Here is a 24,088-nt window from a genome sequence, read left to right as displayed (position 1 = left end):
AGATAGGTATCTTGAAACTCTCTTTTTTATTAGAGTATTCAAGTTCTAACACTGCCCTTCTGAATGAACCCATAAAATATACGACTTTTTATAAATATACAAGCTGTATTTTCCAAAAAAGACCATTCAATGGTGATGAACTGTCTCGTGAGACAGGACATTCATACAAAAGACATTCAAATTCATTCTGTTTTTGTTTCTCTGTGTAATCAAGCTGCTAGGTCCTATTAGCAGAAGAACTTGAGAGTGTCTCTGTTTTCAAGGTGCTAGGCAGTTGTTAACTTTGCATTATGATTTGCATTTAATGCATGTTAAGACCACTCTGCCTCAGTCCTGCTTCTGCAGAACCATGTGGAGTCACCAGCTCTCTGAAAACCCAGAGTACAGCTATACCCATACAACTTCTCCCCTGACCATTTGGCTTTCAACTCTCAATGTTCCCCATCCCCAAGAGGCTCTTTTGCTTTCTCACAAAGCCAAGTGGAATGGAGGACTCAGTTCATTACTCTCACTCAGGCTTCAGATTACCATATATTAGTTGAATTAATCCAAATACTAGCTAACATTTTCCCCGCTGATACTACAGTGAAAGACTTCAGTGCTAAGCATACAAACCCCTATTTATTCTAACCCATTTCTGTGCTAATGATAGCTAAACCAGCAAATGTAAATTATTATCTCATAGTAACAGGCACTATAGCTGTCACTGCCCCACTTAGAGGTGTACTGTATGAATTATATGAATATCTTCATCCACTTTGGTGATGCTTGATTCCTGGTAAACTGAGCAGTAGTCAGCACCCTGTGCTTCTTAGAGCTTTGGCCCTGAAGCTACTGTGCACATACAAAGAAGAATTTCTTTCACATCCCTTCTTGCATATAGCTGTGTATCCAAGACTGCAGTGTGGCTATGCATGTTACGCCATCCCCCCAAGCACCATTCTCTAAGCACTACCCCACATCCAGAGTCCAATTAGCAGAAAGGAGGGGTGAACCACACTCACCTTCCATGCAACAGAGCATGTTAAGGAGTAGACTGAATACAGAATTCACTGCAGATAACACGTTACCTATCCACCTTCAAAAACCCCAGGGGAAACATTCTTCCTTTTCAGTGTCTTCCATTCTTTTTTCAGTGATGCTTGCTGACAGTGAATTTCTGCAAAGAATACAGATACGGTTGAAAGAAACACTACATCAACTGAATTTCATTCATATTGTTTAGCACTGGACTCAAACCCAGCTCTAAAATCTGGATTTCTACCATCCATCCAGAAGTTTGGGACATTGGCATAAATGGGTTTGATTTTCACAATTAATAAAGTTCGGGCCCCAAACTTGGAGAGGAATCTCTCAAATTGTTCAGCCCAACAGAGTTCATGGAGTGGACTGGGATCAGAGTTTGGATTTGGGTCCACTGCTGATACAAAGTATTTTAGTCCCCTGATCTATTTTGCTAACTGCTATTAAACCAGCATGCAATATGATGTTTTACTCAGCACAAGGAGGTGTGACTTTCTGAAGCTGCATGCAATAAACTGATTGCATCCAATTACATACCAATGAACATGCAGCCTTGTAGTCCAGGGACTGCTGTACGACAAACAGTGCATGCAACATTATTCTATTTCAAACCAGTGCATAGCTACACTCATGCATACAACACAGTAGTGAAGACTCATTACACTGTAACAGATTTAACAATAAGCATACAAACATATTATATGAACCGCAAACACTGCACTTTTTTTTTTTTTTTTTTTTTTTTTTTTTAATAAACAGCCTGAGAGAACAAAGGGCCTGGCCACACAAGCTTATGAGTGGCCCCTTTCTGTGATGATGATGGTAGGTTTCAGATGAACTTAGGACCACTTGCCACCTGTGGTTAGCTCAGTAGTCTCGCCTGCCAGTCTTCCTGTTCCTCCACTATGTTGAAAATGACATGCTTCTGTTCATCTTGCTGCCCAGGAAAGTCATCTTGACTTCACATGTATTACAAGAATTATCACTGGGTAATTTGATGCAACATGTGGATTCAGCTGGCTTTTATTTATCATTATGCAGAACTGCTGACCCTTGGCATATGCATTCATTTCTTTCCTCAAGAATTCACATGACATCACATTCATTAAATAAAACAATAAATACAGTACAACTGATTAATATTACTCTAGTTCTCCTATTTCTCCTGTAGTGGAAGAATCTTGAGACTTCAAATGTGTAAAGGAAAAAACCTGTTATAAATTGTACATAGCTGTTCATTTTTCCTCAAATCAGATCCAAAATTAGGACAACACCTTTTGTCTGGCACCACCAAGGTTGTTAAGATCCAGTGAAGAGTACGACAAGGGAAAGTGCTTTGTCACTGCTTCCACATGAAGATAAATGTATTGCTGCAGGTTTTAATATTTTAATTTATAAAAAGTGAAAAAGCAAAACAAAACCAAGTTACAGGCCAGGTACAACACTGTTAGATGGCACAGGTAGGTTTTTCACAACTATGACAAGGAAGAAAAGACTGCTGACCAAAGTGTTTATACAGGGGCTTTGATCCAGTTCCTGGTGTTGAAGTCACAGTTCATTTGTCAGACTGGTCCATGCATATACACTGATGTATATGCTTTCCTATTAACTTATTTAAAATGGGTGTCTAATACACTAGATAAAAACTGGGCTAAGATTTCCAGACAAGTAATTTCTAAATGTTCATCCAACAATGTAAGTGCCCTTTACAAGCACTAATACATTTAATCAGAGAGTTGTCTTTGGTGCTAATGGTTTCTCCAAAATAATACCCAAAGTTTGTAGCAGAGCCAGAGACTACACATCTCACCCTCCCATGACTGAGCCACAGAAGCTTTTTCTTCTAGGAATTTGTGCTGCTCATCTTACTTCAGCATTTTGTTCCTCCTCAAGGCCAGCAGAGAAAAAGTGACATACGCAACAACCAAAAGACAGAAAAAAGTTAAATGTAGGATCCTAATGGCTGACCTCCTTCCGAGCTGTGCAACATGAAGGAAAAGCAAGGGTAAGAGAGCAGGCATGGACAGCAATGTGATGCAGTGCTAGAAAGGCGTACGTGTCAAGCACAATGTGTGCTTATTAGAAAGGGATGCATCCAGATTTCCACACTTAGTCAGATAACTTGGTTCATCTTTTCTAACTTGTTTTCAATCATACTTAGTAAATACTGCATAATACCAGAAGTCATACTGGCCCAAGACAGATCACTTTCTTCTGTGACTGGTTTTGCAAAGCCTTGGAGAAAATAACAGATTAAACACATGTAACGCATGCAGTAGGATCAATTTAACAAGATATATGTCAGAAAGGGATTCGAGCTGCTTTCTCTGGGTATAGGATCTGTTTCTCTGGGTATAGGAAATAGCACAAAGAGATTTACACAGCCCCATACAGAGAGAAGCTTCTATTGCGGCTATGGATCAAGGTTTTCCAGCTGGAGCAGTCACAGCTAACATTACTAGATCTACAGACCCAATCCACAGTCACACTCCATCATAAGCCATCATGTTACAAGGATGGTTTTCTTACTGGTGGCAGGCTGCAGAGAAATCAGTAATGGACATACCTAAATATAAATGCATGACATAGTAGACATAAATGTAACTTTCAGGTGCTTTTATTTGAAAACAAAGGGCTAAACAGATCATTTGGTGCCAGGTGTCTTCTTAAGAGGGAATCGGCGCCTATAATATCAGAACATCAGCCTTATTAATTCAGCACATACCTTGAGGCCTGTTATGTTTCTTAATGCACATGAGCAATTAAACAGCAAATGTGAATTTTAATAATTCCTTAAGAGTATTTTCTTACTAGAAGGCTTGTGTGTGAAATGCTACATGACAAAACATGTGGGTACATAAAACTCAAGACATGCATGCAGATTTCTAGAGCAGATGAATTTATGAAATGCAGATTAAGATGACAGATCCTGATTCAAAAATCACCTAAAAACTCATGCTTTCTAAAAGTTTTAGATCAGGAACTACATGATCAGAAGGATGAGTCTTCATTGTTTTATGATAAACTGAAAATTGCAATTGCAAAATAATAAGTAAAATAAGAAGATACACAGCTTCCTGTTTGAAAAAATATTCTGTGCTCTAGATGTGGTCAGAGGAAGATGAGACAAGAAAATGCTCACTATGTAGTCAAGTACGCTATAACTTCACTAGAAAAAAGTATAATTCCAAGTCTGTTTCACAGTAAAAACCAAGAATCATTTTTGTATTGCAAGAACTATAAGACAAAGATACTTTTGCAGACCATAATGCTTTAGATCAGCAAATGCGCTTAAGTATTAGTGGCAGAGTTATGCGTTGAAACTAGATAATAGGAAAAGTGCAACACTAATCCAATGAAGGCATATCGTAAAAGACACCGTGCAGAAAAATAAAGATGAATTCAGTTCACCTTCAGGTATAGAATACAAAAACAGTAACTACCACAACTGTTTCATAAACCAGTATAATTTAACTTCCAAGTGATAAACACAGGCACCAGCTGCATTGGAACTACAAGACTGCTTAGACATTAAATAATTTTAAAGTTCACTGCTGAAAATACTCAGAAATGTGCAAAATGATTTTAAAAACTGCAGTAGTAAAATTCTCAAATGCCTCCATAGTCTACATTGCCTGAAAACCAGTTTTATGATTTACCTGTCCTTGTGCTTTTATACCCCTCATCAAAGCAGTATCTTGACAAATTAATGATTTACACTTTGAGGACTTACAGGGTCCAATTCAAAGCTGCTGTATGCAAGTGTTAACTCAGTCAATGCATAGAGACCATATGATCATCAAGCAAGCCTAAAAATAAGTAATTTTTCTCATTTAATAAAAGAAATACTTAGCTGTCTATGGTATGTCAAATGGTTTATGATAGACTATCGGTTACTGTAAGATGCCTCAAAGAGGTAAAATTCAAGCACTGTATCCAGTGATATCACTTTTATATGTGTTTCTTTGGAAAGGATTACTTCATTATATTAATGCCAGAATTTGAAAACATGGTATCCAGTTGCTAGAAGATGTCAGTGCTACAGTCCTCTAAAATCAATGAGCTCAGCTTTTCAAGTGAAAATTCCTGAAAAACACTTATTTTCTATAGTGCTCAGAAAATAGTCTCCTAGAAAAAAAAAAATAAATTCATGGACACTTCTTAAGACAGTGCTATACTTATGTACTGCTCTTACAAAAATACCATGACAGGTTTAAAACAATTGTAACAAGAACCTAATACAAGCTTATTGTTTCTTACATACAGTCTAGAGAACACAACATTCTTCCATTTGTCTCCGATATCACTGTAGTGATATATTTTCAATTACATCCATTGTACAGCCAGTTTGTAATCTGAGATCTTTTCATAAGGAATTACTATAAAAACCTATTACATGCAGCTCCAAACCAGCTCCCTAGACTAATTTTGACAAATGTGTTGTAGATTTTAAGAATATTCTAACTCTCACTGGCTTAAACGTCATGAAATTGGTACCCAAATAAGTGCCTTATTTAGCATAACAAACAGGCAAAAATTTTCTAAAGCAGTTCTTGGCACATCAAAAGACCATGAAGAAAATACATTTTAAGAGCTGTTGGAGCTATATTAATACCAGGTGAGAGATTTACCTGTAAAAGCAAAAATTAAAAAGTGGACTTACAGTATCCAAAAATTATTTACTTTGTGTTTTGCCATCTTCATGGTCTTTCCACTTTGGGGACACAATTTGAAGTTACTTGAAAAAACATACATGTACAATGTCTTACCTTGCAATCTGTGTTCTAGTACTGAAGTCAAGAGATCTCATTGAGCGTAAGACTTCTATACACCCCAAGTACTGTAAGGAAAAATAAACAGTTGGAAAAAGTATTATAATGATTCTTGAGTTCTGGGAGAAAATCCAGCTAATCATAAAAGACATTGTACAATTCTTATTTTTACATTTATCCTATGTGCCAGGTGGGTTTTTAGGATTATGTTCTTGTATGTCATAGATCTGTTCCACAGATATTTTATTTCATTTAAGTCTCAAGTTTGGTTCAACATATCTTTTTATGCTTAATCTAATCACTGTAATACACCTAGTTCATAATGTGTTGATGTGCTTTATAATTTTCCTCTATCTTGATTGTTCCATTTTAGATATAAAGCTAATCAAAGTAGAAAATAATATTAACGTAAAAGGAAGTGTCATAAAGCAAATCCATCTAGCACTGGTTAGCAGGAAAATCTTATTTAAGAGGAAGATAACTAAGCCTTATTGGAACCAAAAAGGTAAATTATAGCAGGGAAAGCTGAAAAGAGCATCAGCAATCCAAAGAAGATTCCTTAATGAATATCTCAGGGATGGACGGGATTGAGTGTTTCCATTAACGAAACTAGTAGAAAGATACAGGAAAATGCTAACAAAATATACTAACAATGTATGCTGGGAGATGACTTCAACAGGGTCATTCAAGAGAGGAATGACATGAAGGTTAGCTAATATTGGGAAAAGACCAGACTTACTGACCCAGATTTCTGCCCTGCATCTCCATCAAAAAGAGGGAGTAGAATTAGAACATATGTTAAAATATAACAGTATCTAGCACAGGACTGAGAAAAACTCAAGTGAATCTTCTAGACTTGCTTCCAAAAGTGGGCATAATTTGCATGTGCTAAATTCTACATGCAGCTACGGCTCTTGTCAGATATTTGGATAGTGGCTTGGTACAAACCAACTCATGGCTGGCATACCCCATGGCAGTATCTCTGCAATGTAGGTTAGGTATTCAAGCACACACCTGACTTTTGAAAGTCAGGGGAAAGAGCGATGAGTCTTTACATAATGAGCCTGATAACACTATGCTAGCATTGTGGTGTTGTATCAGCTTTTGTATCAGATTTCTATCAGTTTTTATATGTATTTGCAGTGTAATACAATATATCTGGGTATGAAACTGGTGCAAAAAATCAAGTGAGGCCACCATCTTGTGTCTTTTGGGGAATTTTATTTATACTGAAAAATTGATCTTTTAGTTAGAAAATTATTACATCAGTAACTCTATTATCTAGAATTTCAGAAATGTTTTTTCTGTAGAATCATGTGTATCACAAACTGTTTACAAACCGAGGGAGTCTCTAGTTTATATTCAAATGCCCATTATTTAATTTATTGCTGTCAAATGTTATGAAGTCATTGCAACACATTACAACACTGAATAAAAAATGGCTCCTGTTCATTAAATTGCTTGAACTTGGATTATAATAGCCCACAGTTTCTGGGAAGGGTTATTTCAAGATCCATTTCTTAGAATTTTTTAGAAATCTCCTGCAATTTTATGTTTTTTGAAAAGCTTGCAAAATCCCTATGGAAAATGTCTAATCTATAGCGATCCTGCCACATGGAACTTTCAAGCTTTCAATTGTCATACTGTGAAATTGTTTATACGATCATCGCTCCTCTATCAGCGCAAAATTAGGTAACGCTTGTATCTTATTACAAGTAGATTTCTTTTTCACATACACTTCTGCCTGAGTACTTAAAGCATTCAGAACACCATTTTCATGCTCTGATGCAGGAAGTTTAACCATTAACTTTATTTTTAAGTATCTCAGATTGTGATTTGATTTGCTTGGAGATGAAGTTCGTTAAACATCAATTGAGATAATCGCTGATGGCAGTTAACTTATACCAATACATAGAAATGAAAGATGTTTTCTTATACTATTTTTGTGTTATTTCTGTTTTAGTTCTCAAATTTTCCCAAATATTTATTTCATATAAGATACTTTTGTAATTAAGTATGCTGTAAATGGTATTACTATTCAAAAGTATCACTGTGATTTTTGTTTACTAAAATACTTGGTTTTCATTATTTTATCAACGTGTTCATTTAGACCACTCAATACTAAAACACTCTTGGATTGCGGTTGTTCCTTCAGCTGCATTTGCCCCCAGTCTTTTAAAGCAAACTGATTGTACAGGTTTAAGAGACAAGTCCAACATTTTAAAAGCAAACTCTGGAAGGCAGTTTGACAAATACATGCAGGCGTGCAAATAAATACATGAACACGTGTGCACACAAGTCACTGTCAAAATAAACACACAAATAATTAGACAGATACCCATAAACATACTTAAAAGGCGTGCATTTAGACTCCTTTGAGTCGTACTACCTGATCTGCATTAACAAAAGTAGCGACAAAACCAGACTGAAGGAAAGTCAGATGGAAAAATTACCCTGTACTTGTTTTATGTATAGCATGGAGACAACTGAACACAACATAGTAAGGCTTGCAGTATTCCTGACTGATCAAGGCGAAGATGGCAACTGATTTTCTGGGATAAAAGATATGAACACTTAATCACCACGGCATGTTTTCAAGTAACGAAATTACTATAAAAACTGACATTCAAAAGGTCCAAAGGCCAACTACAGGGACATATAACTCACCTACTGCTATGCTTCAATTATTCCCCAAGACCAACATTGCTCTCTAAAAATATCCATTTGAAGTACATCCTGACAAGGATCCACAGAAAGGAGACATACAACCAAGATAGCAAGTAAATAAATTATTCATTTATTTCAACAAATAAATATCCTGATTAAAAAGAAATGCTATCTTTAGGCATTCCATGAAACATTTAAAATATAGTTATAAAGCAATGTACTTCTAAAAAAGCTCCTCTGCACTCAGCACTTAATGTATATTCTAACCAATCAGCTCCTGCACACTGTGATATTTAGGAGCTCCCACTAGCATCCTCCCTCTCATTGTTCAGGAAACAAATATACCAAGATGCAGCCCACCTTGAAGTAGGAAGATTTGGGAGTACCAGTTCCAAGCTCTCTTAGATAATGTTCTGCCTTGTGTCCACTCTTTGATATTTGAATGAGTCTTCAGCTTGCGTTCTTTCATTGAATTTTACTATGCCCCGAGGAAAAAGTCTTTCATATGAATTAATACCTTCCCATACAGAGGTTTTAGATTCATAACTAGTACTCTGCATGCTGAACAGCACCTTGCAGGAAGCTGACATAACTCTAAAAGCAGAGCGCTACATACTCCTGGGACCATACCTCACTCATTTAATGAGGTTCCAGCATCCTTACTAGATAGTACTTTTCATGGTAAATGTAAGAAAAGGCCAGATATCTGAGGTTTCTGGTTTGTCCCATAGCTGAAACTTTCTTCCATATTCCCTACAGTACCTCTGTCTTCTCTGTGACTCAGTCAGAAAATTCTTTTTACCAACTAAAATTTTATACTGTACCCTGTGTAAGAAATGGCATTGAGTTCTCCCAAGATTTGTCAGAAACATATTTCAACACGAGTGCTAGATGCATGCATATGCTTGGAGCAAAGAGAAAAGGCAAGCGAGAGTAGTCACTGTCAGAGATGCCTTTTGCTCCATAACATGAACAATCTTGTTCAGTGTTTCCTAACAAGCTCTTCAAAACACCAAGTTACTGAAAGAAATATTCCATTATTTGACTCAGAAGCTAGTAGTAACAACAGCAACAAATATTTTTATAAAAATGCAGCAAGACATAGCCCCATACAGCATTGCAGCAGTCCAACCTAGACGTGACAAATGCCTGAATGCTTGAATGGCATATGCACATCTAATAGCAGACGAGTGTCTGCCCCAAGCATAGGTAGCATGAAGATCTGCCCATCACCTACTCTCAAATAAAAGGACTCCTAATCTCTGCGTCGGAACTACTAGAGTTAAATTATATTGCTTCTGTTGCAATATGCATTTATTTATGCATCAAAATGACAGTTCCTCCTAATTTCAGAATCATCATTAACAGCCAAAGGGGCTTGTGAAATGAACACCGGGAGTTCCACAATGTTCCACAATAATTACAACTTACTTTCAAATTTTCCATTTACCCTAAATCATATTAAGATTTAAGCCCAGGTACAACCTAACAGGCCGTGTGTAATACAAAAATAGTTAACAGCCCAGTACTTGATTTCAGGGTAACTGTGTACTAACTAGGTAGTCAGGATTTTTAATATCCATATGGATACATGAAAAAGGGAAGAAAAAAACCACAAAAGCAACCCAAGTCATAGCCAGAGACTGCAGGATTGATAATTGCAAGTATCTTACAAAAAGTTTTTGTCTTTATCAAATTGATAAGAAACAGTGAACCTGAATTCTTTTGCTATCATATTAGACAAATTTCCCAGCTTAACTGAATTTACAATTCGCTCTCTCAACCACTGAAGTGTGAAAACAAAAAATGAACAAGGAACTGTTATCAGAATGTGTTCTCTTTATTAAAATAAACTATTTAAAGGAAAAATAAGTGCCACGATATTTCCTAATTTTTAAAATTGTGCTCTAACTGAACATTTATTACCTTGAATACCTTACTAATTTGACTGAGACATGCACCACAAATTACTTAGCTAATCAGCAGAAAAAAATCACAGAAATAAAAGATAGCTTGTCACAACATACAATTGCTTTTTTACTTCATAGGGAGATCACAGTGTAGCTGATTAAGCTACACAGTATCTTGTAGCAGTAAATTTATTAATTTTGTGAAGACAGTGGAATATTAGAAGCATTATAAATTCATGAAAACACTGAATTTTTATGTTGAGAAAAAAAGTTAGAAAAATACATTTTTCTGAAATACTTCAGGCATATCTGGCAATACAAAATCCTTGCCAATCCATAAAATAACCTTCTGACTGGTAGTTGCCAGTCTGACAGGTTCTTCATAGTATCCATCCGCTAACAGAGGCAGTAAGAAGCCATTAACAAAAAAGCTGTCTGAAAAAATATAGTAACAATACAATCCTTATTATTTTTCAAGATAGAGTACAGAGCTATATCTAGAATCTGAAATACGTAATTATCGCTTCAGTTACTCATAGAAAAATCCCATACCCTGTGCTAAAGCACTTCCACAGAAGAGTGTAAAGATATAGGCACATGGCAGGAGGACCTTTCCTTCCACATTTTCAGGAGGAAAGATAACAGCTTGGCATTTTTGCAGACAAATCTATCCTCACTCATGCAGCCTATACAAGGAGGACATAAAGCCTCCACACCAATAGTTTTGCACCATTTGAATTTTACTTATTGTAAAATAAGTAAATAATAATACAAATAATTAGTAAATAAATAAGTAAATAAAGTAAGTAAGTTATTGTACACCCTTGTACCAGGCTAGCTCATTGGAACTGTGTGGGAAGCAGATAAGGTCTGGAGGCATGGCTCTAAATCCAGGTAATTATGGGAATCCTCTTTTTAATATGAAGCTGTGGTTACTCATCCTGATCATGACAAATGGCCCAGACATAGAAAACTGACCTTCCTGAGTTGTTCACTTAGATTATCCCATTGGCAAAGCAAAATGAATAGGAAAGAAGAAAAGGAGAGTGCTAAATAACAGTGGGGATGCATCGCATATTACCCACAAATGCAGCAAGTTTCTTCAGGGGCTATCCTCTTAAGCAGTTACCTTTAACTGCAACCATTTGCTAAATAATTCTTAGTCTTTAACAACAGCTAATACTGAGTGGTATTTAGAGCACTCACTTAAATTTCTATAAAATTTTGCTTCCAATACTGATGACATAAAATATGATGTGCTTACACAGCAGCTTGAAAAGCATAAATACTCTTAACAGTTACCAGAAAGACTTTCAAACCTTTTCAAAACAGGTAAATGGTTTGTTTGGTTAGGCTAAATATGGAGACAGCCTATGTTTTGAATTCACATTGAATAAAAAGATTGCTTTAGAAGGATGATGTAAACATCTCTACATAGCAAAGACTGAAGCTGTTGTGCTGAAGCTGTTGTGCATACTCCATCAGGACAGCAGACAAGAGGTAGGATACAAGCTGATGTCATGAGAAGTTTCGAGGACTGAACTGAAAACTGTGGTAAACTCCTAAGGCTGAATTTACACTTTAAGTCTTTTAAATATAGAGGTAAGTGCATTCATGCTGAAGAAGAGCATATGTAATGGGACTTATACAGATGATGCTAGTCATTGACCTCAGGATGTGGTTCAAGATACCTGACTGGGACATTGATCTTGGTGGGAGCTGGACTCAATGGTCTACTTCTGAAGACAGACTAATACAAAAGGTAGCAGTATAGGAAAGTACTTCTCTGTACCACCAAAACCTCATCATTTTCTGCAGACCTGCACTCTAATGTGCAATAATTTTTTTTTTTTTTCCAACCTTAACAGCTTCCCAGTGCTAAGAGGGTGTTCGCACAAACCTTTTCCAGGTGTTGTCCTGCCATTGCTGTGGCAAACATCCCACCCAAACTCTGGCACCACAGAAGTCTTCAGGACACCCTTTCACTGCAGTTGTTGCTGACTACAATTGACTTGAGCAGATAGCAGCACACTGGGAAGAAGGTTTTGCATGCACACAACCATTCAGATTTATGTCAGTGTACCTAGATATTTTAAGCAGAAGGATGCAATGGAAGATTAGTTCTCTGACATTTCTAATGTAGGGTGAGTTACAGTATTAGAAAAAGTTGTGGGCAGAAGAAAGACTGGATATTCAGGGAGATATAAATTTGTATTGAGCAGTACTCACAGAGCTTTAAGTCAGCTGCTTAAAGATTTCACTTTCTCTGGTAGTTTGGAATAAAAAAATATTTGCCTTTAAATGCTCTGCTTAGCTATCAAGTAACACGATACTGAGATTGTACCTAACATGAGTGTTATTCTCCCATCTTTGCCATAGTCTCCTGCCCTTCCCTTCCCTTGGAGCAAGACACATCTTCAGGACTACTTGGAGATGCAGATCTCCAAGGGTACCTGATGACTGCGCTCTATCAGCGTACGCTAAGGGACTGACTCTATACCTCTGCCCTGTTCTTCCCCCACATCTGCACAATGGCATACCTGCTCAGGGCAGCAGCAATCCTGCATGAAAGAAACACTGGTAGCCTTGTTCTCAATGAGGAAAAGGCCCTATATTTAGACACTGTCAGAATCTTACACCAAAAATGTTTCATAAACATATGTTGCAGTGAAAAACAGAAAGTCACTCTTCTGATTTTTTTTCCTGTATTCTGCAGTTGGTAATTTTTATACCAGTAAGTAATCATGCATAGAGCTTTACAGTGAATCAGTATTTCCCCCAAAGGGTTTTTTTTCATTAAAGAATGCATATTCTAATCCAGACAGAAATCTCTAAGTAAGGGTTGACTGAATGGAAATGGAATGGAAAATCTAAAAATAAGTCTTCTTCAGCGTTCAACTACAAGTAAGCCTTGACCTTTTGGCTGTAAATCTATCATCACAAATTGCTCCATAAGACAAGAAACCAACAGAGCTTCTGAACTAGTACAAATGATGATGGATATGACTGTCAATTGCATTTCTCTTGGAAACAGGTGGTTTGCTTCTTCAGTAATGGGTGAGATAACACAGTTCTCCCAAGAATACTTCCAATTTTGCCAACACCTAGTTCCTTCATATTTCCTCTTGTATAATAACTGACTTCTGCAGTATAAAACTATTTTAAATGTCCCTATATGCATATTTTAACAATTCTTAACCAGTGAATGTTAGCCTACTCTTTCAACAAACTGCCTTATCCTATTTGAACACAAAGCTCAGGTATACATAACTGTCATAATAAACAGATTTAGGAAGCAAATGTATTTTGTGCATGAGATCAGTACCTCCTAGAATTTATATACATTGATCAGTTAATTAACATTTTATTTTTACTATGATTCAGTGCTAATTTGGCAATTTATGATGTTTACAATGTATTGCTACTCTAGTTTATTTTTTAAACTGAATTGATTTTCAGTAACAAGAATGCTGCTAAAATTATGCTATTAAAATATTTTGGTAAAAAGGTAGTCTCCATAAGCTCTTGATTTAATTATCTTAGAAGAGTTCTAAAAAATTTTCATAAGAGACCACAGTGAAATAAGACTTTCTCTGTGTATGTATGCCTTATTTTGATTCACTGCACCAAACAGAAAGTGTTTATCATCCAGAGTATAAAATAATCAAAAGAAAGGTCACATTTTAAAATTTTCACTGTATGAGCATAAATCACTCCAGATTTGCTAGACATCTAGCTTTAATCATGTAAATCCTTTTAGAGTGAATTTTCTGAACATTTTCATAAAGGCTTTCAGTCATAAGTAAAGCAAAACTTAACTTCCAGAGGGATTCTGGGATGAACTATGAAACAAAGTGCCTAGAATTGACTAATTAATACTGAAAGGCTGTGAAACTTTTTCATCTAAATAAATTAATCCTAAATCTACCCCACTGCCAGTTAAAAAAAATCAGCTTCTAAATGAAAGAAAGTAACTACATTGTTCTATTTCACACACTCTTCTTGCACTCAGTTGTTCAAATGATAAAAAAGAATCAATCCACCTTACCATGACGAAAAAAAAAGGTTTTTTTCTTTATATATACCTTTTATTTTTTGTATATTATGGGTTTTTTTATATATACACAGAAAAAAATCTACAAATACAGATGAAATATTCTATAGGCACTTAGGAGAAATCTCACGATCACTTGCCCTTGTTCTTGTGGGAGACTTTAACTTCCCAGACATCTGCTGGAAATACAACACAGCAGAGAGGGACCCGTCTGAGAGAATCCTGGAATATGTCGGAGATAACTTCCTGATGCAGCTGGTGAGTGAACCGACCAGAGAAGGTGCCCTGCTGGATCTCCTCTTTGTGAACAGAGAAGGACTGGTGGATGATGTGGTGGCTGGAGGCCGACTGATCATGAAATAAAAGAGTTCTCTATTCTTAGAGAGGTCAGGAGAGGGGGCGGCAGAACTGACATCCTGGACTTCCAAAGGTCTGACTTTGTCTTGTTTGGGCACCTGCTTGACAGGATCCCCTGGGAGACTCTTCTGAAGGGTATAGGGGACCAGGAAGGCTGGGTGCTCTTTAAGAAGGAAGTGTTAATGGCTCAGGAGCAGGCGGTCCCCAGGTACTGTAAGAGAAACCATTGGCAGAGAAGACCACCCTGGCTGAACAGGGAGCTTTAGCTGCAACTCAAGGGGAAAAGGAGAGTTTACAGCCTTTGGAAGAAGGGGCTAGCCACACACAGTGATTACAGAGAGGCTGTGAGGCTATGCAGGGTGGAAATCAGGAGGTCTAAAGCCCAGATAGAAATTAATCTGGCTTCAGCAATCAAAGACAACAAGAAATGTTTCTATAAGTATGTCAACAGCAAAAGAAAGACCAGGGAGAGCCACCATCCCCTGCTAGACACAGGAAGAAACATGGCAATGAGTGATGAGGAAAAGGCTGAGCTGCTTAATGCCTTCTTTGCCTCAGTCTTTAATAGCAAGACTAGTTGTACTGAGGGAATCCAGCCTCCTCAGCCAGAAGACCCAGACTGGGAGAACGACCCTCCTGCAATCCAGGAGGAGACAGTCAGTGACCTGCTACATCACATAGACATACACAAGTCTATGGGATGGGATGGGATACACCCAAGGGTGCTGAAGGAGCTGGCTGGAGTGCTCGCCAAGCCACTTTCCATCATTTACCAGCAGTCCTGGCTGACTGGGGAGGTCCCTACAGATTGGAAATTGGCCAATGTGACACCCATCTATAAGAAGGGTTGGAAGGATGATCTGGGAAATGATAGGCATGTCAGCTTGACTTTGGTGCCTGGGAAGCTGATGGAGCAGCTCATCCTAAACACCATCATGCAACACATGCGGGACAGCCAGATGCTCAGGCCCAGTCAGCATGGGTTTATGAAAGGCAGGTCCTGCCTGACAAACCTGATCTTCTATGACAGAGCGACCTGCTTCTTGGATGAGGGAAAGGCTGTGGATGTTTTCTACCTTGACTTCAGTTAAGGCCTTTGACACCGTTTCCCACAGCATTCTCCTGGTGAAACTGGCTGCTCGAGGCTTGGATGAGCACACGCTTTGCTGGGTAAAAAACTGTCTGGATGGCCGGGCCCAGAGAGTTGTGGTGAATGGAGTTAAATCCAGTTGGCGGCCGGTCACGAGTGGTGTCCCCCAGGGCTCAGATTTGGGGCCACTCCTGTTCAACATCTTTATTGATGATCCAGACGAGAGGATCGAGTGCACCCTCAGTCAGTTTGCAGATGACCCCAGGTTGGGTGGGAGTGTTGATCTGCTCGAGGGTAGGGAGGCTCTGCAGAGAGACCTGGACAGGCTGGAGCCATGGGCTAAGGCCAACTGGAGGAGTTTCCATAAGGCCAAATGCCAGGGGCTGCCCTTGGGCCACAACAACCCCCAGCAGCGCTACAGGCTTGGGGAGGAGTGGCTGGAGAGCTGCCAGTCAGAGAGGGACCTGGGGGTGTTGATTGACAGCCGCCTGAACAGGAGCCAGCAGTGTGCCCAGGGGGCCAAGAAGGCCAATGGCATCCTGGCTTGTGTCAGCAATAGCGTGGCCAGCAGGGACAGGGAAGGGATCTGACCCCTGTACTCGGCACTGGGGAGGCCGCCCCTCGATTCCTGTGTTCAGGTTTGGGCCCCTCACTACAAAAAGGACATTGAATGACTCGAGCGTGTCCAGAGAAGGGCAACGGAGCTGGTGCAGGGTCTGGAGCACAGGTCGTACGGGGAGCGGCTGAGGGAACTGAGGGTGTTTAGTCTGGAGAAGAGGAGGCTGAGGGGAGACCTCATCGCCCTCTACAGCTCCCTGAAAGGAGGGTGCAGAGAGCTGGGGATGAGTCTCTTTAACCAAGTACAAGCGATAGGACAAGAGGGAATGGCCTCAAGTTGCACCAGTGAAGGTTTAGACTGGATATTAGGAAGCATTTCTTTCCAGAAGGGGTTGTTGGGTGTTGGAATGAGCTGCCCAGGGAGGTGGTGGAGTCTCCATCCCTGGAGGTGTTTAAGAGTCGGGTTGACATATTGCTGAGGGATGTGGTGTAGCTGAGAACAATGAGGGCTAGGTTAAGGGTTGGACAGGATGAACTTCAAGATCTTTTCCAGTTTTCCAGTTTTGATGATTCTGTGGTTCTGTGAAATACAGAAATCCTATACATTGACTTCAAGCATGCACAAATATACAGTGCCACTTTATTAAGAAGGCTTATAAAGAATCCTTAATGCAGTATATAAATATTTATAATATAGTATATAATATTTATAATTTTAAAGTTTAGGCAGGCAGCTGTATATACCTACTAACAAACAAATAAATATTATCATATATTAAAAGATACCAAGATTTGCCAACAATCTGAAAAATCTGGAAATAGGTTATTCCTTTTTTTCCCCACAAAGATCAGAAACCTGTGAAGTCCTTCAATAGCTAAGGATTCACCTAAACAAAGAGGCCTTGGAGAAAATATGTTGAATGCCTCCAAATCTTACTCATGATGAGGTACAGAGAGAGCACAGAGTTTGCAAAAAAACCTATGTGCTACTGATACCAAGACAGGACAGAAGGTGGAACATTACTAAGCAATACTTTCCATAACTGTTAACACATCTCTGAAGTATCTTGAAGATTTAATGTAACTAAATATTAACAGTTGCTGAGGAGAGGAGGTATCTGAAGAAAAGCTGTGCAACAACATGCAATATTTTCGCTGTATTTCAGAGTAGAGTTTCCCTCTGTTGACAGAATGTATTTTCACTTGATTTTACTAGAATAAACTGGATTTTTTTCTACTTTTCCTGTACCATAGTTACAGACAGGAGTAGCTGTAGAAATCTCCACACAACCTGAGAATATGGGGAATCTTACCAGTAAGAAAACAATTTAAAAGTCTATCCCATAAAGCTCCATAAGCAAAGAAGAATCCATTCTATTTGGAATACATCTGCAATTCTCAATAGATATTAACAATGGGTTTACATTTGTCCCCTCTGAAAGCATTCTGGCAGCACCTCATCATCAAATCATACAGTAAGGATTCTGAACCCCTTAAAGAAAGGCAAAGGATTCAACAAGGGGAAGAAGAATATATTTTATCTTATCTTGAAAAGCAATTTTATCAACTCTAAGGTTTCATTTCTTGCTAGTAAAGGGAAAGATACCAGTGGGAAGCAAATTTTGCTTCTGACAATTTTCTGATCTCCATCTCAAATGGGGCTGAAAATAACAAATCGTAAAGAAAATACCTGTTTCTTATTTCCTGCTTGTATGTGGATGAAATAAGACCGCCAACATCACGCTCCAAAATATTCACGCATTTCAGATGGCAAATGGACTCAGCTTTCACAAGATTCCACAAAAACCCCATATCCATAGTTTTGCACGGACAGTATTTCTTACATTCTTATTTTATAGGTGTAGGTTTTGCATGCAAAACCTCAGAAATTCTAGAATCAGAAATGCATGCATTGGACAATGATTTATTCTATTATTTTAGATGTAAACACATTCTGCATTATGCCTCAATTTTTTGTATGTGCCAGAAGTTTTCTTTTAAAAAGGCTACATTTGGAAAACACTTTAGTTGTATACTTTTCCGGTTTGATTTTTAAAATATCTAATACTGGGTGAATGCAATTATTGCAGTGTGATATTAATCACTGTGAACCACTTAGAGTATGCACTGCAGTATCACAGATGAACTGTTCTGTTTTCACAGTTGCATACTTTAATTCAGTGAACACTTTCTGATCTGTTTTGCTTACTACCCTGATTATCCACTAAGATATACTTCCCTTTAAGGACCACGCAGATTAGTTCTAGCAGCTTATGTAGCTTATGTTCTGCATCAGAATTCCTTAAACACAAACATGCAAAAGCTTCTGCAGCCAAAACATTATGCTTCAATAGCTGAAAATCATAATTAGACATTTCAAACCATAAATATGGACACTATAAATATATCTAACTATTAAAGAACTTACACTACCTCAGTCATTAAGTAGAACTGCTTGATGAGGACTATTATAAAAGCACAGACCCAGAAGATGAAGATTTAACAGGTGCTTTTTCACTATGCCAAATATAAACCTATGCTCATTATCTGAAATGCTATACGGCAATGATTTCTAAAGTGTACATTTAGAGATGTGATTTAGGAAGGATCTATCACTGTTAGAACTGAAAATCCAAAACATAGAGGGAGGGACATGGAGTCCTTTTTTATATGAATGCTACATGTACCTCTGGTCTTCCATCACAGGAGTCTAGCAATTAAAACACATCTTTTCCCATCAATCTTTAAGTTACTTATGCTTAAGCTATAGTTACTTGTGTTCACAGTAAAAGTGTCAGATGTGCAGAAGAGAGGAATAAGGTGAGTGATGTCCCAGGCTGGATTTAAAGCATGAAAAAAATCTCTAGAATTAGTCCTCCTGCAGGATAAAGGCCAGGAAAAATCCCAGCAGAGCACCTCTGGGAGGCTGGGGGCACCACCAGACCCTAATGGTCCCAACCAGCCTCACTTGGGAACCCTCCCGATCACCCCTGCTCAAAATCCCTGAGGTCAGTGTCAGCTCAGGATATGCACCCACAGATTCCAGCTTGTTCCCATGCACCGAACAGCCTTGCTCTTTCAGCTCCGTACAGAAATAAAGTTATTGCAAGAGAGGGTTTGTATGTTTCCATTCATTTAGGGCTCTCTGCTTATTTTAAGACTATAAAATTAATTTGCAGAAGGTTAAAAATGACAGAAAGATACATCTTCAACAACTGGTATTTTAAGTTTTGTCTTCCAGAGTGGGCCTGCTTCATGTGCACGCTACTTAGCCGATGTAACTATTGCTGTAATGAATGATTACAGAACAGTCTCAAATCTGGGGGGTATTCTACACTCCATTAATAACAGTATTTTAAGTAGTCTCAATCTTGTTTCCACTTGAAAACTCTGCTGCACCTATCTCTATAGGCTGCACATCAATTCTACTTCTTCAGACATCTTTCACGTAACTTAGTACTTTCTGCCTATCATTGACCAACCTGAATCGCAATTCATAACACTGATCTAAAAAATACATTCATAAATGTTGCTTACTTCAAGCTTAAAAGATATACCAGACTAAGTCTCTAACATGAACAAAACCTCTCTTGTATCTCACTGTACCCAGGGTATTCTCCACAACTCTGATCCTGCAAAACATCCACACATCATAGGAACTTTGAGCTTACAAACAATTTATTGTTTTTTACAGAACATTTTTAAGTATACATTTCATAGGGAATCTTCTGCTCACCCTGTCCCCTGTGGCACGCACTGTTTGCTGGATGACCATCTTTGACAACTATTACAAGTGCATCACAGAAGACCATGATTTAAAGGTAGTGTCCGCTGACCTGGGCAAACCTGTCTGTCTGTCCCTCCAAAATTTATAGCCTAATTTCTGTCATAAATGTGCTCACTTTGCAAACTAAAAAGACATTTTCTGATTTGCCTATTCTGCCTACCCAGCTAGGACCTTTTACAGCATCAGACTTTCACTCTAGCAACCTTACAGAGCAGTTGGGTCTGGTGGAAAAGCACTGTACTTAAGTGTTGTGTAAGTCTCATCTCTGTCAATAATTTCCTGGACATCCTCAAGCAAATGACTCTACTTCTTTATTTCCTCTTCACTAAAACCAAAAGATTGATAATTTGCATTAAAGCTTGTAAATGAACATCATTTCATAGAGCATGAGGATCTACCAGCAAGTGTTCCATAGGAGCTAGGTATTTTTTTTTTTTTTTATTATCATTATTATTATTATTATTATTATTATTATTATTATTATTATTATTATTGTTATTATTCCTACAGTAGAGTGAGCTGCTGAAATGCTGTAAAAGAAACAGGTTCAATGCATCTGCCAGTGCACCTTGTGTAAGGAACTTTTTGGACTTTTAGTATGTCTCAACATCGCTGTCTCCACGACACCCACTTCCTGACTCAGCATAAAGGAGCACATCTTGAAGGAAACACACAGTCCCCGATGAAAACCACATCCGCCCTAGACGAGGACATCAGCAGTCCCCCATCGAGCTGTGCCTACGCATGAGCCGGGTGGAGGGGAAACCGCGGCGAGACAGATTGGCATCTCGCCAGCACGACCACCAATGGACACCCGGGCACGTGCGCACAGAGGACCACGGAGTGTCACCTACAACAACAAGCCCCATGGAATTGGGCAGACAAACTGTGGGGACGGGGACTATAAAAAAGACAGACTGCATACTCCTTGGAAGAGGGAAACCAACTAGAAGAGGGAAACCAACTGGAAGAGGGAAACCAACTGGAAGAGGGAAACCAACTGGAAGAGGGAAACCAACTGGAAGAGGGAAACCAACTTGGAGCCAGGAATGTGGAGCATCATCGGACCGACAGAACATTGCCGGATCCCTGGTCGTGGTGGTGGTAATTAGTTGCGCCTCTACCGTGTTCTTGCTTAGGGATTCCGACGTTTTCCTTTCTTTTCCTCTCTGTCCTATCACTCTTATTAGTTGTTATAGAAAATAAAGTTTATAAGGTTATGCAGCATTTGACCTCGTTTGTGTCTTAATCTCACTCTCGGGATTGTTTAAGAACCCTCCCCGATATCGGATCGCGACACCTTGACTTCATACCAGCCCTTGGTAAAGCTCATTAATTCTGACAGTTTTTATGGTGCCTGAGCATTGTTAAGGATAACTGTCATCTAGGAACAGAACCATGCTGTGGACTGCCTTCACAGTTTCTGCCTCTGACCCCAAAAAAGGTTTTGGGTAGATTCAAAACACTTGGCTGATAACGTTTTTAATAGTTTATTGTGGTGTTTGGAGTGCAGCTTCACACTTACTTTCTTTCAAAAGGAGACTGCACAGTTTATCAGCCTGGCCTTTTCTCTTCATTCTTGCTCAGACTTTAGAAAAAATAAGTAAAAATGAATGACACTGTAGCATCTGCACTTAACATGTGGTGACAAAACATGGCCCCTACATTTGGTGGCAAAGGCGGTGTTTCTGAAACACTCTAATTTCTTGGGAAGTTAAGGGTATTTTTAAAATGTCCTGTGGTTAATTAAAGCAGCTTGTCTAATAAAAAAAAGAGACAACTCTGTTCTGATAATTACTTCATCAGAAGTATGCAGTGTCAAATATCAGTTAGGATGCTGGTGTCCAACAAGACATTCACTCCCTTGTCTAATAAATAATGCCTTGTGAATAAAGGCATGCAATATATCTCAGAAGGATGGAAATGGTGCTGAGCAAGTTAAGACAGTATCTTAAGATCTCAGTCTTGTTTAAGGTATTTGGTTAACTTCTGTCTCTACTTTCAGCATTTGTTCTGAGATAACAAAGACAAAAATCCCTATATCAGCAAATGTAATGTGATGGTGCTGTGGAAAAAAGGCCTAGACAGCTTCTTCTGTTTACCTCACATTATTTTCTTTGCATCTCCCTATACCCTGTTTATTTTCACTTCTTATCTCTTTGCTTGCCATTCCTGTCTAATTTAAAGGGCTTTATTTGAACTTTTAGCTGTGACTTGGATTGTCTGAGTCAACATTTTAAGACTGAAATCTTTCCTGGTTCTATAAAAACTCATTTGAAAAATCTAAGTGAATATCTATCACTTACTAAACAAATATTCTAGATAACCCTTACTGAATTGCACGCAATCCCCCTCTGAAAACAAGCGATGACTGGAAATGTGTGGCAACAACTCCCATCATTATTCCCATCACAACTTAAATAGACAGGCTCTGCCTCAGACCTGCCTGGAGCAGCCAAAGGTAAAGCTGCATTGCATTTTGTCATAGATACATAGAAACAAGTGAAATATGAATATTGCATGACTATGTAGAACTGCAGAGAAGCAATACTGAACCCCTCTTCCTCTATGACTGTGGAATTTGCTTCATTGCTTAAGGGAGTAATCACCCTGAGAGAGTGTCGGTAGCTGGGAAGGCTGGTTGTCTCTGGCACTATCCCAGGGCAGAACTGCATTTTTTCCCATTGCAAACAGTAAGAAAATTTAATATTGATACACTGTGTATTCACTTCAACTTTCTACTATGAAAAGAAGCCAAGCTGCAGGACAAGTATAGTTAGTGAGTTAGCAGAGACAAAGTTCCTCAATGGATTATGTGGCTAGGGCACAAAAGAGTGCCCTGTCACTGGGACAAGGGAGTGCCTTGTCTCCAGCAGCAAAGGAAGGCATGGGTTTTCCCTGAAGATCCCATTTAATCTCTGTGTTTTCTTTATGTTTGTAGTGGCAGATATTTACATTGGCCACATGGTATTCTTACTGTAACTGTTATTTGAAGATGAGTAAAGAAACCAACAATCCAATTGCCAAGGAAAAACAGAGAAGGAATTCTGGCTGAATGCAGTCTTACCTCCTAAATTGACCAACTACATTAATCTGTTGATTTTAAAACTGTAAATAACTAGCAGGACTGTATAATTGTCACTTTAAACAAAAACAGTTCTTACTTTAACTATTCAAATCAACATTAACAGTGCACAAACTGTGTCACTCAGAAAATAACCCTAGGTGTGGAAATTATGCCAAAGCTTCCAAAGCATTTTGGAAACACTCCAAATGTACGGCAGAACAGACATTCATGTTGAGAGTTGAATCTTTCAGCACCAAAATCATTACTTGCTTTGCTTTCTATGAAAGGTGTGCAAATGTACAGTAATAGTACTTGTTTCATGTAATTAGAATAATATTATAATTAAAGACTCTATGATTTCTGCTCATAGGATTTGATTTAGTTTCTGTGAGAAATGCTCTTTTCATATCAGTGGGCTGTACAACAGACTCACTGTTTCAGATCCATAGGGCTCAAAAATAGGTTTCTGACAGAGCAACAGCCATCAGTATTGTTCTTTCATAGCCCAAATAACAGTGAAAGAAAATGCAAAGGACACTAACTGATTGCAAAGGAATATGGCATACTAGGAGGGATTAATTGTTAAAACCAGTGCTGTCTTTGTCACTTCACTTCTCTCTCCCCTAACCTGCATGCATGCAGCTTTAAAATCCATAGTGGTAAGTCACTTTCATAAGTATTTGAGCTCTGTCTAACACTCTTTAGGTATCTGGGTCGAGGATAGCAAGAGTCTGAACTAGAGGATCAGTATTCAGTCCTATTATCACCACAGGGCTGAAACACACAACCCACTTCTTAAATAT

At 38.5% G+C, this 24,088-nt stretch overlaps 1 protein-coding gene across 1 annotated transcript in view; it reads right to left on the bottom strand.

The window, feature by feature from the left end:
- The window catches only part of SHC3 (SHC adaptor protein 3), a 59,552-nt gene that overhangs the window by 30,151 nt on the left and 5,313 nt on the right, over positions 1-24,088 (bottom strand). Inside the window, exon 2 of the mRNA XM_026866464.1 lies at positions 5,793-5,863. Coding sequence (XP_026722265.1) covers positions 5,793-5,863 — 71 coding nt within the window. The remainder of the gene's footprint in view (positions 1-5,792; positions 5,864-24,088) is intronic.

The sequence above is a fragment of the Athene cunicularia genome (genome assembly GCF_003259725.1).
Source record: "Athene cunicularia isolate RWA chromosome Z unlocalized genomic scaffold, athCun1 chrZ_part2, whole genome shotgun sequence".
Lineage (NCBI taxonomy): Eukaryota > Metazoa > Chordata > Aves > Strigiformes > Strigidae > Athene > Athene cunicularia.
This window is presented reverse-complemented; position numbering and strand designations above follow the sequence as displayed.